General features: G+C 42.9%; 1 protein-coding gene across 3 annotated transcripts in view; it reads left to right on the top strand.

The window, feature by feature from the left end:
* ankfn1b (ankyrin repeat and fibronectin type III domain containing 1b) overlaps positions 1 to 19,863 on the top strand; it is a 152,505-nt gene that overhangs the window by 113,794 nt on the left and 18,848 nt on the right. For all 3 annotated transcript variants that reach the window (XM_026178722.2, XM_026178725.2, XM_026178728.2), the window contains 5 exons: positions 12,499 to 12,718; positions 12,955 to 13,162; positions 17,728 to 17,925; positions 18,683 to 18,796; positions 19,342 to 19,439. In XM_026178722.2, coding sequence (XP_026034507.1) covers positions 12,499 to 12,718; positions 12,955 to 13,162; positions 17,728 to 17,925; positions 18,683 to 18,796; positions 19,342 to 19,439 — 838 coding nt within the window. The remainder of the gene's footprint in view (positions 1 to 12,498; positions 12,719 to 12,954; positions 13,163 to 17,727; positions 17,926 to 18,682; positions 18,797 to 19,341; positions 19,440 to 19,863) is intronic.

A 19,863-nucleotide genomic window follows, 5' to 3' on the forward strand; every position in this document is an offset into this window, starting at 1 on the left:
GATGGAGTCATGTGCTTGAGAAATAGGATAAAGAGAACTGAGAGAGGGCTTAAGAGATGCCCCTTCAGCTAATCAGTTAACTGCTCATTAGAAATAGTCTTAAGTGGAAGGGTGGCTGTCAAAAAGCAATTCTTGAGGAAGTGAAAACAGGGAAAAAAGTCTGAATTAAATAAGAAAAATCAGCAGGTGTGATGGAGTGATAAATCCAAATGTGAAACTTTTGGCTCAAATCCTTGTCACTGTGGATGGAGAAAGCCAGGACAGAGGTACAGCAATGAGCGTCTAAAGTGAGGACTCCGACATGGTTTAAGGATGCAGTTCAGCCAGTAGTGTTGGAGAGCTTGTCAAAACTGATGGAATTATGAATGCCAAAAACATACCATCACATTTTAATACACCACTCAATTTAATTCAATTCAGTTTAATTTATGGAGCACCAAATCACACCAGTCACTTCCAGTACAGTCTAGAAAGAGTGTGATTGGCAACAGCTTCATTTTTCAGAATGACTATGACCCCAAACACACTGCCAATGCAGTAAAAGCATGCCAGAATAGAAAAACACACAATGGAGCACTATCCATCATGGACTGGCCTCCCCAGAGCCTGAACCTCAATATTATTGAGACAGTGTGGGATCATCTTGACAGAGATCAAAACAAAAGGCAGAAACATCCAAAGAAGAGCTTTGAATGTCCTTCAGGACGCCTGGAGAACTATTCCTGAAGACTACTTAAAGAAATTACCCCAATATCTGCGTAATAGACTTCAGGCTGTGTTGAAGAATACAGATGGCCATACAAAATAATGACTTGCCAGCTCGTTTATATTTTTTATTTCAATGTATGTGTGCACTTTACAATTTTCCACTTTTCTTAGAAAAATAAAGGTTAGGGTGAAAAGGACAGGGTTAGATGGTGGGAGTTGATCTGCTATGATGAACCCTAAAGGGATCAGCTAAATGAAGAGAGGAGGGGAAGCTTAAGAATTTAGCATAGTACTGTATAATTTTCGGACAGTAAGGCGTTTTGTATGTTTTGCATGCTGATCTTCCAGTAGAGCTCAGCAGTCTGTAATTGTTTTCCATTTTTCCAAGCCTTACTAATCAGTGAAGAATCTTGTGTGTTCTTAACCAGACGCAGTAAAACAAATTCCCTGGAATGTGTGTCCCCGTAATCAATGTGTAATATGTAGGATTTTATCCACAAAAATATGCTCTTAAATTAAGGTTTCATTATGTTTTTCTGCTCATTGCCCCCTGCTTTCACTCAAAATAAAACTTCTAACTATAAAGTGAAACAAAGGTTGTATAAAACACCAAGCTGGAAAGCAGCCAGCAGCACTCTGGAGTAAGGCTGACTCAGGTGGCTTAAAGCTTTACTATCTTATTTAGTGGGCCATTGCCATTTATGTCGATTCACGTCAGATACCCAAACAAACTGCGACTATTAAGGGAATTCTGAGCCAAGGCAGCCCATATACAAGCTTGAAACGGGAGCCTTTTTGTAGCTTAAAGTCTGTAAAGGCTGGCAGAGCCTTGGGAAAATGCAATAGTAAAAGATAATGGCAGTGTTATTGTTATTGGTAATCATAGTAAATGGCCTCTGGGGATGTGGGTGGAGAAAATAGTGGAAGGAGGGTGGAGAGTGAGAGTTTTAAGAAGTGTTAAAGGCAAAATAAGAGGGTAGCTGTTACAATTTATGATTGCCAAAGATTGATTTGATCTTCTTTTACTAGTCACTGCAAATACAATGGAAATCAGAATGTTTAAAACGGTGGCTTTGGGGAAATCTGTTATTTAGATAAAAAGACTGCTTTTCGTTATTTAAAAAATGTATACGGTTGCAATGGTTACAATATTAAACATGAACAAAGTTTCATGTAATGAGATCAGCATTCAAACTCAGGCTTCAGACCTCTGAGATCGCATGGGGGTGTCTTGATTAGCACTGGTGTGCGTATTTGCTATCTTGTTTTTTGTGTATTACGTGAACACAGGAGACATCTGGTAGAGTCTGAGAGTTAATACTGGAGCTGTAAAGGGATACTGCTTCTGATGCAACACTAGGCCGGCAAGTAAGTCTTCATTACTTTATTCTCTAATAGTGACAGAGAGGCAGTTCTAACCCTTCACCAAAACCCTTGAGTGCAATAGAGAAACAGCCATGTCTATCAGCCAAGCAGTTTTTATTTCCCAAAACATTTCCCCTGCAGTACTCGTGGCAAGGAAACTCTATACATAAGTACTTAAACATCCACGTTTGGTAATCAAACTATATCCACTTCACAAATTAAAGTTGGAAAAGGAAGGAGCGCAGTTGGTACGACACCAGAAAGTGTTTGATTGTCTTGTGTTTTTAGTCAGCGTGCGCTAGAAGGCTTAAATTCTCTCAATCCCCCGAAGGCCCTCCGCTCTGCCTGGTGCCACCGTGTCTTCAGGAATCACTCCAAGCTGACGGCACTCTGAGGATGACGTCTGAACTTTGATGTTAGGAGAGAAACTGGCCTGCCCTATCCCTCGGTCAATATATTAACTCAAATATCTCCTTCTTATTCATGCTCACACACATACATGAGCAAACACATATTGTAATACTTAGCGCTGTTTTGGGTGTGTAGGGGTGAATGGGAGCTACCAAGTGTTAATCCTTATGAAATGTGTACAAAGGGAATAAAAAAAGAGTACTAAGAAATCACCAAAGTCTTAGTGGTAAAAGGAGGACAATGCTCAGGGGGCCCGGGTGTAAAGTGGTTTTGGACATTGTGCCACTTGCCGCATTTGGTTCTAATTTGATTTATTATTCCTCGCTTTTTCCTTTTTATTTTCGTTCTCTCTGTAAATTTTTCTCCTTTCTTCTGTAGCCGAGAGCTGTCAGTTCAAACGAAACGGACTAATGAGGAGGTTATAAATGCCTGTGATTTTTCTCTTTAGAAATTTTGATCGGAACATGTTAAAGATCTGTTAAAAATCACTGCTGAGTGGGGTGGACTCCTGCTTCTGTTGGAATGTGTGACACTTTATTCCTGCTCTGTGACTGAATTAAATTGTTTTAAACACTGAAAAGCTTTTGACACGTGGAAACTAATTATGCTAAACCCTGTGTGGACTGCACACATATAGTTGAAGCTATTATAGAGCCTAGAGTCAAGCTAAAACAAAGCTAAGTACGCCCTTAAGCTGCGTCCCACAAAGTGATTTGCAGAGAGAGCGAGAAATGTTGAGCAACTTCAAGTGGCTATGGGCAAAAGAACCACTGGAGAGGTGGGACCTGAGTAAGACGGTTCAGAGAAGCTTCCACATGAGCGATTGAAGTGACTACTAATGAAAATGTGAGATACTGTTAATTGACATACAAACTGTTACCTAGGCAACTAAAGCCTGAAGTGTTTGCAAGTGACCAGCCATCAGCATCAAAGTAAAGCTTAACACAGGTTTACTGCCTCCACAGGAGTTAAGAGTAGCAGCCATCAGATGACTTGGTTAATTGATCATCAGCACCTTTATAAAAGTAAAGGTTTTGCCAGTTTGTAGGGATCTTAAAGAAGTGGTGATTGCTGCCCATTAATCTGAGAAAGATTATAGAAGTCCATCATTCTGCAGTGAGGACTCCACAAATTCACCCCAAGGTTAGACCATCCAATCCTCAGAGAAATCCCCCAGAAAACAAACAGCTACATGTCAGACTCCAGGCCTCACTTAGCATGTTAACTTTCATGACGGTACAATTAGAAAACAGCTGAGCAAGTGTGGCTTGTTTGACAGGGTTGCCAGGAGAAAGCTTCTTCTGTTTAAAAAGAACATGGCAGCACAGCTTGGGTTTGAAAAGTTGTAACTGAACAAACCACAAGACTTCTGGAACAACGGCATTTAGAAAGATGAGACCAAAGTGGAGATGTTCGGCCATAATGCAGAGGCTAATCTGCAATAGAATGGCTGACAAAAGAAAAGAATCATGGTTACAGTTGCCCAGTCAAAGTCCAGATAGTTTTCCTTTCTTTTTTTTAAGATGGCAGCAAAAAATATATACTATTTGCTCTAGCATAAAAAGAAATCAATAAGGGGAAACAAGTTGAAAAAAGGCGAGTGACTTTTGTACACTATTTTTAATGCGTGAAAGAATTTTCTCTGAATATTGAGCCGCAAGGTTCATTTGTTGAGGTTGAGTTGTTGGTGGGATGAGATTACAGATTCTGGTCCACATGCAGGTGCAGAATTTCTGCTAGCTCTGCTTTTGAATAAGTCCAAGGTTGCTTACACATTCATGCTCATACATAAACACGGACACAAAGCACGTGAAAGAAAAAGACACGCTTGCAAAAAAATGCACTTGAGCAGATTAACAATGTTGTGTCAAATACATATAAACATATATGTCCAGCCTCAGCCGTGCGTGCACCAGCAGCACACTCATACACAATCCCGACTGGATGCTGTGGGCTGCGCTAAGGGAGATTTATGAGGCTGGCTCCCTCTTGTCCTGTGTGTCTCGGACTTGATACTCTAGTTTCCACTCCAAACCTCAACTCAGCACGCAGGCACAGAAAGACTGGAGTAGGGATGGAGTGTAATGGGAAGGAGGGAGTGAGACTTAAACGGTGAAGTTGGGAAAGTCAGAGAAGACTGAAATAGGTAAGAAGAGAAGGAGAGAGAAGAAAACTGGAGAGAGGTTGACTGATTGAGACTGAAGTAGATGAAAAGACAGATTGAAAAGATGATGGAAAGAGACAGCAAGAGAGAGTGGTGAAAAGATCTAAAAACTAGACTGAGAGCTTGGATAGAGCGCGAGAGAAATGTGTAGCGTCAGTGTGTTGGTTTCTCCTTGTGCATACGTGTGCAGAGAGTTAGAGTATAATCACGCATGGTTAATAAAATTATGCAATCAGCCAAGTCTTGAGGAACTATACCCCCTCATTTAAAGTAGTCTTGGAAAATAATTTGCACTCTGAAAATCAGGAAAGAGTCGAATTTACTTACAAATCAGTGGATTTGTTCTTAGCTCTTTTTTCTCCTTTTCATTTTCCAGCTCTCACTCAGCTAGCAGTAGCCAAGTTTATCTCACATCATCAGATTTTTGTCTCCGTTAAATGATCAACAATGTTTATATTGTTATTTAATAATGTTCCTGCTATGCACAGTTTAGTGTTCCACCTCCAGAGAAAACCCCAACAATCAGACAACCCCCTATGAGCAAGCGCTTGGTGACTGTGGGAAGGAAAAACTCCCTTTTAACAGGAAGAAAACTCTGGCAGAACCAGGCTCAGGGATGCGCATCTGTTGTGACTGGTTGGAGGTGAGGTGAGGAAGACAGGAGAGAGGACACACTGTGGAATGTGAATGATGCGGCTTGTGGCATCGTGGCGTTGTTTCACAACCAAACTCGCTGTTTCACACAAACATGTTGTGCCTCCTCTATCAGCACACTGTGTAGTCATGGAAATGTCTTTGCATGTGGTTGTGTGTGCGTGCGTACAGTGCAGCGTTTAATATTTTTGTTTGTTTTCGCATATGGCCAGGTCTTTCTCGGAAATGAGAGTTAAATTTCTTTCACCTGGATAAATAAAGGATAATAATAATATATGTGTGATTTTCTCAAACAGACACACACAGACACTCACAATGATGTCATTCGTGTTTCCATCCTCTCTATCATTCATCTGTCCATCCAGTTTGGACAGTGCACATGTGTGTGAGAATGTGTGTTATCATTTTTTACAAAGCATCTATCACAGTAAGAATGGTCTCCCCACCCATCCGACCACCTCCCTCCATCCCTAGCCCAGATAAATAGCCGTGGGACTTTAAACATGGCGCCCGACCGGCGTGTGACTGAGAGAATGAGCCAACTGGTGGCTTCAGTCGCCGAGGGTCTTCCCCCCCCCCCCCCATCTGCCCAGAGCCTCTCTCTGGCTGGGTGGGTGGCATATGGTGGCCCAGGCAGGAACCCCATTGGTGTCACACACAAACACACACACTCAGACACACACATGCATACTGAGAGACATACAGAAGGTCTGGAGCCACCCAGGCTGGACCCACGATCGCCGTGGGAGACACAGTGTCACCAAGCCTCTGACAGGGGAGGGGGTTTTGTGTATGTTTGTGTGTGGGTGATCCCACCTTGCAAGTCCACCCCCATTCCCTCCTGAGAACGTCGGCCACCGCCCGCCACATCACATCCCCATGGTGACTCCGCTGTTGTCTCTGCTCATCAAAATTAGAGAGATTTACCTCTGCGTACACACACACACATAACACATGCGCACACACAGAGCCAACAGGTGGCAGGCCTTGCTCGGCACAGCAGGCCCACTTCAAAGGTTAAACATACAGCAGACCGCCTAGCCCTTCTCTGCCACTCTCCCAAGGGAGGAGAAGAGAAAGCGAGGAAAAAAGAGTGGAAAAAGCAGAAATGAGAAAAAGAAAATGAGGGAGGATGAAGCACGGTTTTGTGGCAGCTTAATAAATATGCACACATGTGAAAGTAAGTTACATGTGGTGAATTGTTTTTCTGCTCAGTAATTGTTTGACTGTTACACCAGACGTGTATCAGTCGGCGGCACAGACTTGGGCTCATCACAGTCAAGTTTCCCGGATTTTATCTCCGTGCGAGATAGGTTACAAGAATGCAGCCCTGACTCACTCAGAGCTAACAATACCAAATAAATACCACTTTACAAGAGCAGTGATATATGAGGTAGCGCCTCTAGATTATGAAAACGGGAAAGTTGAAGCTGCAGTGTTATTCTAATGTAAACAACAGAATCCGCAGCAGAATCCAGACTCAGTGTTGCTGTCTGCAGCCCTTCATTAAACACAGCAATGTTTACTCTGCACTTATCAGTGCTGTTTGTCATCTCAATGACTTCATTCTAATATACTACAAATCTTGGGTGCGCTGCTTACAGGCCACTTGACCTCTTTTTGAATGCATATCAGGAATGATATTCCACCCACATTTGACTCTGCCTTAAGAATTACTGTAAAAAAAAGTGTTTTATTTTTAATGGATGCACACACCTGATACATCCCTCAGTAAATCCTCACACACAGACTCTGACCCAAAAGAGTCGTAGACTTGTTCTGATCGTCTTTGCAAAATCATGCGGTATGCACGAGGGGCTGCATGTGGCTGAGTGTTGCAGTGGCCTCATGTTGCCTATAAGCTGATAAGAGCCAAGGCAATTCTAGCAATACTCCCCTCGTCCTCCCAATCCGCCCACCCACCCTCCCTCCCACCCAACCCCACTTTCTCTCTCTCTCTCGCTCTCCCTCTAGCAGCCTGGCTGCTTCCAGCCTGTCTGGTGCCAAGACTCAGATTTCAGAATTTCCTTCTACAAGCCACATTTAGAGCAGCCAGCGTACTCTGTGTATGTGTGTGTTTGCGCGTGTGAGCGAGCGCACGAGTTTGTGTGACTTTCTCCTTTCGCCCGTATACCTCCCTCACTCCCCGCCACCTTGTTTTCCCCAAGCGCCGTCCTTCTGCTGCTGCTTATTGCCATTTCTGCATCTTTCTCTACCCATCCATCCGTCTCCAGTTATTTTGTCGAGACAATCACCTTATACACGTCGAGTAATACGTAGTAATTTCAGTTAGAAGTACACCGCCAAACAGGAATCACATTAATGTGCTCTCGTAGGAGTTGACTAGCCATAGTAAGGAGTTTGAGCGAGTGGCATTGGAGACTGAAGGTGAAGACACTGGGACTGGATGGCCTTGATGGGTTGAGTGGGAAAAGGGGGCGAGAGAAGTGGGAGAGGGTGTGGATGGAGATAGAGAGGGATGTTAAGATGATTTTAAGAAAGAAAGGAAAACAAATGACTGTTTGCTCCTTAGGTAGCATACTGGGCCTCTTTTAAGGGCAAACCTTTTAAACAGCACTGTCCATATCTATTTGTACTGTTCTCTTTGCTTTACTGCAATTATGTAGTCTGCTCCTCACTGTCAATAGATCCTCCTTTGTGCTGCTGTAGCTAATTTGAGCAGCACTCTCTGTAATGTCCTTTTCTGGCACGTATGTACGCACATGCATACTTTGCAATAGCAAATTGTGGTTATATAAAGAGATTTTCCACTGTTTCCAGTTTATCTTGACATTATCTGTGTTTATAGGAATACAAAGCAGTGGCCAACAACATTTTTCTTCTTGCATTCTCGTTCCTATTTGTCCTAACTATTTGTGCATTACCTCGTTACAAACATCCGAGCAACTGTTTTGAATTTTTCCCCGAGTTACTTGCGCAGCTAATGGCAAAAACGTGTTACTATGTGACAAGAAGAGGAGGCAAACTAATTGTGTGTGAAAGACGGGGAAACAAAGGAAGAGAGGGGAACAGCAAAAATGTGTCGGAATCAAAGCTGGTGACGGTGAGGGAGAGGGAACGTGTTTTCATTCCCAAATCTCACAAGACTGAACCACCAGAACAAGAACAGCTGTTGTGGCTGCGGGTAGATTGATTGCTAGAAAATACATTATTATTATTATTATTATTATTGAGAGGATGGGTGAATCTGTCACCCCCGGTTGGATGGATTCATTGAAGTTGCTGTTTATCCATTCTGCTACCAGGTTCAGTGAAACGCCCTTCTGCACACAAATGCTGGTATTTGCGTGTTTACGGTTGGCTCCCAAATGCTTTAACTGACAATTATTTACCATTTCTTTAAATAATAGTTTTTCCCATCTTGACTTTCGGTCAAACAGTAAGTGAATGTCTAGACTCCGTGTCCCTGTGTTTGTGAAGTTTCTGTTTACATGTGACTCACTGACTGGAGGCCCAAGCTGTTTTTGATATGGTTTGATAAAGCGGATGCTGCATGTACGTGTGTTTGCAACTTGGGGGTGTTAATTTTTTTTGTGGGCCTAATAGATGTTCACAGCAGCATGCTCGGTGTATTTGATGTGGCACTGATCAAGAGCCAAGCGTGGAGCTTGGCTTTTAGGTTGAGACTTTTGGTTTCCCAGAACAACTGCTTCCTGCTTCCCAAAAACTGGTAAAACAGTAGGAAATTGTGTGCAATAGTCGCTGTCTGGATTTGTTCAAGTTCAAGTAGGTTCAAGCATGGTTATTTGTGTGTTGTGAGTCTGAGTTTGCACATCTGGTTCTTCATGTTTATTGTCGGAGAAACTGTTCTCTTGGGCCATACTGCCGGGCCCTAGAGGTCTTTAAGGTGCGGACATGCCTGGCATTTACCACTTTATAACAGAAACAGCATCAGTGTGAATTTCACCAACTTTAACTGTCAGTTTTTCAGTTTTAATATGCTACTCGTTGTTTTAATGATTTTTTTCAGCATTTATCTGAGCTGCCCAAACACGTGCATTCATGTTCAGTCAACACTAAGGTCACTGATAGACAGGTCATCAGTATTCAGTATGATTAAACTACTGTGCAAAAGTCTCAAAATAGCCCATATAATTTAATCAACTTTGAAAAGATCTCCAACACCACTGGCTGAGCCCTAAACTATGACTGAGCCTCTACCGTGTTTACACATGGCTTTAGGCCTTCACTTTTGTACCTCTCTCCTGCCTTCCTTCATACAGACTCGTGACAGATTTAACCAGAAATTTCTGTTCTTGTGTAGTTTGGCATACCTTAGCCCAGCCAATTCCAGACCTCGAGGGCCGGTGTCCTGCAGGTTTTAGATCTCACCCTGGGTGTACACACCTGAATCAGTTCATTACCAGGCCTCTGGAGAACTTCAAGACAGGTTGAGGAGGTAATTTAGCCATTTAAATCAGCTGCAATGGAAAAAGGACACATCTAAAACCTGCAGGACACCGGCCCTCGATGCCCTATTCCCTGCTTCCCTTTCCTAAGAGTGGCTTTTTTACAGCCACCCTTCCACTGTGAAGATTAGATGGGTCTTCTGAAGAACCAGATGCATTTCTCAGGCCCTATGTCAGATCTTTGATAACTTTGTTTCATCAAGTACAAATTATGCTTTTTTCCACTAGGTTGTCTGTTATGTGGGACACAACCCTGGTTCATCCCTTGGGTTAGGTCAGTGTTAAGTAGCTGTCTGAGGGGAAAAAAACATGAAAATGGTCAGGCAGGAGGACTGGACTGAAAATGAGTGAAAAAGCAGCCAATGTCCAAAGAAAAACGTTGAAAGACTGTCAGAAAGCCTTACAACAAAGTCTGGCTCCTTGAAATGAGAGATGGCTCAAGACTTTTGCACAGTACTATAGTTTCTCCAAGGGTGTTCGTACATACATTCATCATAGATTCTGTTTCTGTGACGCTTAATTGTTAGGATTTGATTTGATTTATTTATAATTTTTAAATGGCTCCATTCATTATACGTTTCATCTCTCTCTCTCTCTAGTGTGGGCGCTGTGTCATTGGGGAATGACATCCCCATTTCATGTGTAGGATGCAACATCCCTTTGAAAGCACAGGGCACACACACAGAGCGCATTACACACACCCTAATGTCGTCAGAGAGTGATGGGGCACCATCCTGCCGACAGAAAAAAGTCGGCTGTTCCATCTCAGGCAAATAACAATAAGCCTGGAGCTGGATTCCAATGGGCTTTCTCTTTGAAATGGGATACCAGCACACGCATTACAAATATATCTCTTGTTTTATCTTCCGGGCCAGGCCCATGGAAAAATTATTCCAAATACCTGCCGCGCTTTATCTGGAACCCTGGAATAGGTTAGACCCAGCCGGGAACACGAGGATGTCTAAAATAAGGCCTCTATTACGGGATGGAGTGGAGATGGATGGGACGGAGCGGGAAGGGACGGGGATCGGGGGTATTTTAGGTGTATTGGCCATGTGAAAAAGGCCTTGTTGCGGGGGCTTGGACCCACTTTAAAGTCTACAATGCAGGCCGCTGTCAGCTGTTGTACGAACTACGTGTGTTGGGGGAGGGTTAGTGTGTGTATGTATGCACACTCATTTGGGCTCACACGTCCATTGTGGAGCGGGAGTATAAATAACATTTTTCCTACAGATGTTCTCACCTTTGCAAATCTGTTCTTGGCATGTGTCAAGATGGCCCAAACTAACAGCTTTATTTACAGTAGTGTCTTCAACCAGTACCATTTTCTTTTTAACAACATCACCAGTATTTATCTGATGATGTTTCTCAGTGTGGCTGCCAACAAGTGAGCATTTTTTGAGGTAACCAAGCAAGGCAACAGTTAAATTTCTCATCTACTTACTAAGTTTTTGCTTAGTTGTTATCTTACACCTCACATGGAAACCTACTTGTTTATTTAATAATCAGCGTGGACAATTAGCGGATAATTAGTTGTTTATAAACATGCGGGATTAAGTGTTGAATCATGGTGATGACAGTGTGGAGAGAATTTGGGAAATACTGGGAAATATAAACAGTACGGGGATAAAGAGTAAGAGTGAAACAGCAATAGAAAGAAGGGTAGGCGTTAGACGGAGTGGGGAGGAGATGATTAGAGGAGGAACAAGTTCATAAGATATCGGGAGAGGTGTACTAAACAAGAGCTAGGGCTGCTGAAAAGGCGTCCTTGAGGAATTCAGTTATCTCTCTGCTTCTCTTTGGTGGGACCCGACACAGAGTTTATCACCAGCGCCCGGAGAGTCCTGATGACATTTCCTTCAGCAGCTGAGTGTGTGAGAGCGCTACATGCCAGACTCTCCCCAGAAACACACTGCCGTCCACATAGTTCCCATGGCAAAATGGAGAGGGAACAGTATAATCTTCATACCAGTCATGCCAAGAAACCATCAGCAAGAGATGATGATCTTTTTGACTAACGTATGATATTGCAGAGCAGCGTTGGCAAACCGGCTACCAAGGCTGGCATTGCCAGTTTAGGATGACTGTGCACCACCTGCGAGTAAGAGCTGATAATGTCAGCATGGTGCCCATCTGGCAAATCAGTGTAATGTATCACCATGCTTTCGATCGTTGGTGTTTTAGCCCCCACTCCCACTGGGTAATATAACAGAGCTTAGCGTTAATTAGGCCGCAAAGTGAAGCTCGGCATCAGCTTCTGAGTTGATAGACAAATCTTGTACAAAGTGCACTAATTACGTTGCTTTAGCACTGCCCACAGATGTGTGTCTGCAAGCCAATTTGCAACCCTCATTCTAAGCAATCAGTGTTGCATGCATTGCCACTGATGTGACCTATCTTCTGTATGGGGGTCTCGCCGGTCCTTCTGCCGGCTGTGCAGTTTATGTGCTGGTTTCTATAAGCAGAAACTGATTTTATAAAGTAGAATCTCGATAAACCTGTAAGTGTAAACTAAAATGCTTGTTTCTGCTTCCCTTGTATTTTGTTCCTCTATTGCTATAGCAGCTGGTCATGACTTCAGTGACCTTTCCCAAAGATGTAAGATATTATGGTAGACTTGAGAAGCGAACACATAGTGAATTTTGTACTCAGCACCTTTTCTTTCCCCTCTTTCTCCTACAGCGTGATGTATCGTACCAGATGTCAGATTCTGTTTCTTACTCCCACCTATCACTCATGTCTCCCATGCATCCATCTTTCCCATAGGGCTGACTCGGCCAAAATGACGCAGCCCATGAGAGGGGACCAGGCCCACCAGCCAGTCTCGGCTCGCAAGTCTGCCAGCTTGTCCTCACCGAGCGCTGCTCGCCGCCTTTACCGCAATTTGTCTGGAAAGTTCCGCGTGGGCACCAACCCCCCTGCTCTGGAGGACAGTGTGGTGTCAGGACGGGGAGGAGACAAGGAGAGGCTCCGCAAAACCACCATAGTAAGTCAGAGAGCGAGGGAGAGGGAAAAAATAATAAGCCCAGGAACATTGTAATCTAAAAATAGTCGGGGAAAACACGTAGACTTGAATAGTCTCAGGTATTGGCGTTGCACACCCAAATATCTATTTACTGTATAGCAACACAGAAAGCATGAAGAAAAATGGCGTTTTCCATGTTTGCACTGCAAAGAACTTTCCTATTCATTTTTATTCATTCCTAACATTCATTATTACAGTTTCAGAGTAACGAAGCTCTTTTTGAGGCAGTGGAACATCAAGAGTTGGACCTGGTACAGCTCCTTCTCTCACAGTACAGTCTGGAGGAGCTGGATCTCAACACTCCTAACAGCGAGGGGCTCCTGCCCCTTGATATCGCCATCATGACCAATAATGTGCCCATGGCTAAGCTTCTGCTGCGAGCCGGTGCCAAGGAGAGCCCCCACTGTGAGTAGAGAAGCAGAGCGTACCTGCTGGTAGTGATGGTTTAAGCTCACGATAATGTTAACAAAACAAATAAAGTTTCATCTTTTCATAGTGTTATAATACTGCATAAACACATGCGCGTGCAGTCTGGTGCTCACTGAAATTAAAGTTGCAGGAATTAACCTACAAAACAAATGTATAAATTTAGTATTTTTAAACGGTGGGAAGAGAAAACCTGTGCATTATTTTCCACGTGATCTTTTTATGAAATAAGAAGAATGTTTTTCTTTTGTTGGAATAGGATCTAAACACACACACACACACATGTGAAAACAAGAATTAGACAGTTACAGTTAGAATATGAGCATAAACCTGTCTTGGACTTGGCGTTTCCCCAGCTTGAACTCAAGCCTTCCTCTTTGCCTGCGTGCACTTGAACTGAGCACTCACTTCTGTGTACTCAAAACAAATCGAGACGCTGCTGCAGAGGCAATTGTCATTAGGTTTTGTGTCTTTGCCTCGAGCAGACAGCTTATCATGACGGTTTTAATTAGTTCTGGAGGCTTAATTTGTGCTCTGCTCCCACACTGGAGACTGGAAATTACAAGCGCCACTTCAGTAAGAGCTTTGAAGTCAGGGGAGCGCTTCTCCCAGGGAAATGATCAGAAGTCAGCGACACTCTGAAAGTGGGATTTCCCTCTGTTACACCGGGGGAAAGCAATATACTGCTGCTTTCTAATCAGCTTTGCTGATTTTGGATTGCAGCAAGCTTAGAAACTACCATAAAGGTGTGAATGATGAGAGATTGTGTTCTTTTCTCTCTTTCGATCTCAGTGCATTCATCGCTGTGCTGTAGTTTCGGTCTTTTCTCTCCCTGAACCTCTGCGGGTACCTCTGGTTCCAAAACCGTGTGTTTCTCATCTTCTGTTACAGACACAACCAACCTGTTATCGTTTCTCAAATGTCTTCCGTGTCCTCTCATGCCAAGTAGCCAAGGCAGAGGGTGGCGTTTGATTAAGGGAGAACTGTTGTATTGAACCAGCAATATCAGCGTCATGTAAATCAACTGCAGGTGTTAAAACATTACACAGTCTCCTTTCATTCACACCAGTAATGGATTTATCCTCACTCTACTGACAGTTTCACACATCTATTTCTGCTTTCTGCTGCCAGTGAAAACATATTAGAGGCAACAGAGGGGCAGCCATTGTGATGCAATATTAGTCATCTGCGTAAGCACTTTTAATTGTTTGTGATCTGGTGAGCCGCCGCCGCCTTCCTCTGTTAATGATTACAACTCGCCAGTAAGGCTCCTAGGCTGTTTGTGTTTGTACTTACACTTACACACACACACACAAACACACACTTCATTTTTTTCAAGAACCGAGCCAGACGTCTTATAAAGGTATCATTAAATTGAAAACACTTGAATGGAAAGTGGTGTTTACTAAAGTTTAGTGTTTGATTGTGCTCTCTCTCCAGAACCCCAATAACTCACGAGACAGCGGGCCGTGCGCGCTGTCCGCAAAAAGACATAAATAGAGAAACAAACGAAGCAAACGACGGGACATAATGAAAGTCAAAGCTTTGTTTTTTCGAGAACATGCTCAAAACGCCATCTGAGGATAGATGATGCAGACTTTTCCTTGAACTTTAAAAGGAATTGATTATGGCGCTTATTGTTATTGCCATGCTTGACTACACAGTGTGTGGTTACCAGAGAGACAAGGACAGGCAAAGACAAACACGCTCTCAAAAGCAACTTCATCTTCACACTATTAATCCCTTAGTGGCTCTCAACAAGACAAAGCCTTAATGTGAAATAAGGACAAATCAAGACTAGAGATGGCACGATACCACTTTTTTATGTCCGATACCGATACCGATATCATAAATTTGGATATCTGCCGATACCGATATGAATCCGATATAGTGTTTTTTAATCAACAAAACTGTTTTTTAAAATATCTTGCTGCATTTTGCAAGTCTGCAAGTTCATACTCAAGTTTAAAACAACAACTACACTAAAGCTATTCTGTTATACCTGTATACAAAAAAAATATTTCATAGTTCAGCAATACTGATCAATCTAATAAACTTAGACCTACACCATCCTCCCTATTCTGGTATTTTAAAGAGTACTTAGCGTAAATATTAAGCAACCTAACTAATAGGGTTCCAACTCCCAGCAACAACAAAAATAAATAAATAAAAAATAGGGAACCACCCCTCACGCTCCACCTCATGATGCTTAATCAACGTAATCAACCTTAATTTGATGCAGTGTGAAAAAAAATGCACAGAAATCAATTATTTTTCAAGAAATATTAAATAGATTCAACATCTTTCTTCAACAAAATTGCAGACTGCACAGATGGTACCTTCCCAAAGGAAAAAGTACTATAGCTTACTAGGGTATATATATTAGACTTAATAGTTACTATATACAGTAATTGACTTCTATTCATTTTACATCAAATTAAAACTTTGGGTGTCAGATAATTATTTATTAAAAGCTAGACATTTTAAATGAGAATAAGAAAGAAAAGTATGTCTTTGTGCCCCCTTTTCCCAGTTAATGCCCTATCGGCCCCCCTGGCTAAACTTTGCTAGATCCGCCCCTGCACAGTTACCAGCCGTCAGCTACGTAGAAAAAGATCCTGGTGTAGAAAGTAATATTAAATAAATTGTAACAACAGCTTATCAAGCTTAAACGTGCTGCTGTTGTTCAGCCGCTGGTTTGCTCTTTCTGGCGCAAAGTGGACCAAAAACAAACAAGAGAGACTCACGACAGAAAAGCCGATCAGCTGATCATTAGCAGTTTCACGATTGAAGTAGCAGCCGGAGAGCGAGAGGCAGTCGCTCGTTAAGCTTAACGTGGGAATGCTTTACAAACATTCAGAGATGGACTTACACACTTGCTTTACTTCTCTCGGGGATAACTTTGTCGGAGATGAAATGCCAGGTTGCTAGCGAAGCTCCAAATGCTATCCAGACCACCGACAGGTCCCGCATGCCACAGCTGCTCTATCACGTGATGCATACTGCTCCGACGTTCTGAGGCGAGTTACGGCGTGTTGCAAGTTTTGTGAGGTGCTTTCGTGATATTTAATGGATCGGATTACATTTTTTATTTTTCTCCGATATCCGATCCAGTAATTTAGGTCAGTATCGGACCGATACCGATACGTAATATCGGATCGGTCCATCTCTAATCAAGACACACATACACATTCATGACAGCTTCTGGGCCTTTTTCTAAGCCCAGAGGAGCTGGAATTATAAATCAACGTGAACCAATATTGTTATTATTATTATTTTGATTGTTTCCATCCAAGCTATAGTCCATGTCCAAGGATCCTCAGTAATAATTCTGTCCTAACCTAATTCGACCCTGACCTTCACGTAATCCCTTTAAAAAAAATAAAAGCAAAGAACTGCCTTCAAGTTTTCACATGAGTGTCTGCAGAGTACGACAGAGGTGACACCCAGAAGAGACGCTCAAGGTTGAAAAAGAGAAGCTCCCAGCCACCGAGGAGACACAGAGAGAGCCGCAGAATTAAACACCCAGATGGACATTTTGACACGGAGCTTTAAACTTACTGTCAACAGTGGAATCTAACGCTCAACAGTGGAATCTACAATGAACAAACACAGACCACACAGACTAAACATAGACACACACCGGTCCCAAACACTCCAAGAAATGACCAGCCGCTTGCAGGAGGAGTACAGTATCTCGCTGTCCTCTTTGACCTTTAGCAGCTTTACGTCACTTGTCCTGTAATTTGATTTGTACGATCTACAGCGATGCATTTGCAAATCGGAGCACCGTTGATCTCTGCGTTAACACCACCGGTCACTATGAGCGACCGCTCGGCCCTGGGTTACAGCTCGTCTGCTCTAGCGATGCCTTTGAAACCCCTCTCCCCTTTTTGGAAAGTATCTTCTGGTCCTAGCAGCCTGTGGCGTTATTATAGTTTTAGTTGACTTTTTTCCGCACATTTGCAGAAAAATAGCTTTTACAATGGCGCTTTAAAGCGATGCCCATGCACGTTCCCACCGTTTTGTTTTCCCCTCTAACCGCACATGAAGAGCACTCCTCCCTCTCTCACCCCTCTCACTTTCATTGCCCCATTTTTGGTGTCATTTTCGAGGTGATGTCATTGCCCAAAAGAGAGACTGCTTAATTATATTAAATGCTGTTTATTGTGGAATCTGCCGCAGTATTTTGGGCAAACAAAGGCATTAAAAAAAGGGAGCAAGAGAGCGGCCTTCATAAGAAATTTGCACCGTTGCGGACGACAGATGGGTTTCTAGCGCTATCTAAGCCTGCGCATCGTCCAATCTCTTAATAAAATACAGTGTAAATAATTTAGAACATGTTTTTCTTCATGGAAACATTCACATATCAAATAATAATAATAATAATACCCAAACATGAGAATGATCTCTATCCCCTGTTCGTGGGACAGAGATCATGTATTTGGTTTGGCAATAAAAGAGTCTCGTGTGATAAAATGCTTCTTGTTTTGATACTAAAATTATCTGCTGACATTCCCCCTCTCACTGTGTTTCCCTCTTAGTTGTGAGTCTGGAGGGCCGAGCGGTTCATTTGGCCACTCTGGTGCAGGAGGCCGAGCAGCGAGTGTTGGAGCTACAGCCCCAGGTGCGGAATGAGGGTCCCGGTGAGCGGGAGGGATCTGACCGTGAGCGCCAGCTAAAAGCTTGGGAGTGGAGGCTCCGGCTCTTCCGACGCATGCAGACAGGCTTTGAGCATGCCAGTAAGGCTTCAAGTTGATTTAGATTTTTTTTTTTTCACATGCTAACCAGCCGATAAAAGTTTGCCGCCTGAATCACTCCTGCAGTCCAGCAGTCATCTTTGGTTTTCTTTTTGTTTGTTTGTTTTTTTGCACCCCTTTTCCCCCTCTGCTGTCATTCTGTCTGGGCTGACTTAATGGCTTCCACACTGGGAAGCCGAACACACAACTATGTGGCATGTATGTGTGTGCACAAACATAACACGCCTGTATTCCTGCTTTAATTTGTTATAGGCATTTCGTGACACGCTTAGTGGCAGACAGCTAACCCGCCCCCCTCTTCAGAAAGCAGACACTCCTCCCTTGTACCCACACCAATGTGCATTTTGATGTAAAAAAGATCTTTTCCCGCCTTTTAATTCTACATTACTCATGTAATTTGATGGGCATGTGTGAATGCACGTGAAAGTAATAAAGCACAGGTTGAAGGTTAATGTCTGTGCTGTTATATCCACAGTGAGAATCTGTGACATACTTGTGTTAAGCTTATATCGGTTTGTGAAGATTATAGGGTAAAGATGAAGCTGCGCTGCCTTTAAATGCTTTGATTTTACCATCATACACAATTTCACTGCATATCAAACCCTCTCAAACTGAGTGAGTGCACTGTGCACAGATCAAAACATGTAAAAGATCCCATTACAGTAATCTGACTGTTGTGTATTCTTGTGTGTACTCTGCTTATTTACCCGGCCTTCTCTCTGGTCCTCTGTCTCTCCAGGTCCTCCAGATGCTCCCAGTGTAGTTTCCCTGTCTGTCAGCAGCAGCACCAGTCTAAAAGTTGACTTCCAGGAACCTCTTTGTGTCAACTCTGCTGTGGTTACCAAATATAAAGGTCGGCCGTCACACCAGACCAGCCACTTCATTTAGAACAAACCACTCAGTATTACAATATGTAGAGTTACAAGTGGACATATTAGGTTCATTTCCAGCTCCAAGCTTTTTATTCTTGGACTATTGGAGAGTAGCTTTGCATGGCCCACAGTTCAAAATCCTTATTTAATCTCTACTTGGCCTGTTTGCCTGAAACAAGCTGTTGTTGCTTCTCTCCCTTAAAGGACACAGCTTTCTTCTGATTGGCAGTCCATTGGGTAAAATGGACAGTGGGTGGGACATTTGTCCCTGAGATGACAATATTAAGGACATCCGCTCTCTTTGACATCATAAAGCTCCAACAGCCTGAAGCTTTTGGCTCATAGGGGTTTTCTTGTGCATGCATTATTATTCTAAACCCATAGTGGGCGTGTTCAGTGTAAGCATTCATTACTGTAAAAGCATATTAATTAAAGAAAACAAGGAAAAGCAATGTAATTCTACTGTAAAGTAATGACTAGTGTTTGATAACTAATGAAAAATGTTTGTGTTTGTGTATGTTTGAAGTGAGCTGGAGCGGTAATCCTTCGTTTAGTCCTCTGCTGGGTGAGATGATAGTGGATGATGCCACTCAACTCGAGTGCAACATTACTGGACTAACATCTGTAAGTTTCTGCCGGCACATTGTTGTTGTTTTTCTTCATGCACATTTCCATGAGCTGAAGCACTTACAGATTCCTTCCAACTTACAGATAAAATGTTCCAATCACATTTTATCACCATAGTTTAAGCAGCACTATGCTGCAGGTTCTCCAGCTGTAGCTTGTAGAATAGCTTGTAGCTATTCTCTCACAGGAAGGGCCCTGGTATTGTTACACACAGCCCTGGACCCTTCTTTACTGTATATGTTAAGCGTCACACCAAACCCTATTCCCTCCTGACCACCCGTAAGCGATATTTGCAGGCAGCTGCCAAAATGATAAAAAAGAGCAGCTTGGTAGCCTGCCACCTGATTTATGGGTGGCATTTTTTAAACGGACATGGAGACAAATGGACACTCCACTGGTTGTTAGTTATTATGTGAGGGAA

Source organism: Astatotilapia calliptera, chromosome 8, assembly GCF_964374335.1.
Source record: "Astatotilapia calliptera chromosome 8, fAstCal68.1, whole genome shotgun sequence".
Classification (NCBI taxonomy): domain Eukaryota; kingdom Metazoa; phylum Chordata; class Actinopteri; order Cichliformes; family Cichlidae; genus Astatotilapia; species Astatotilapia calliptera.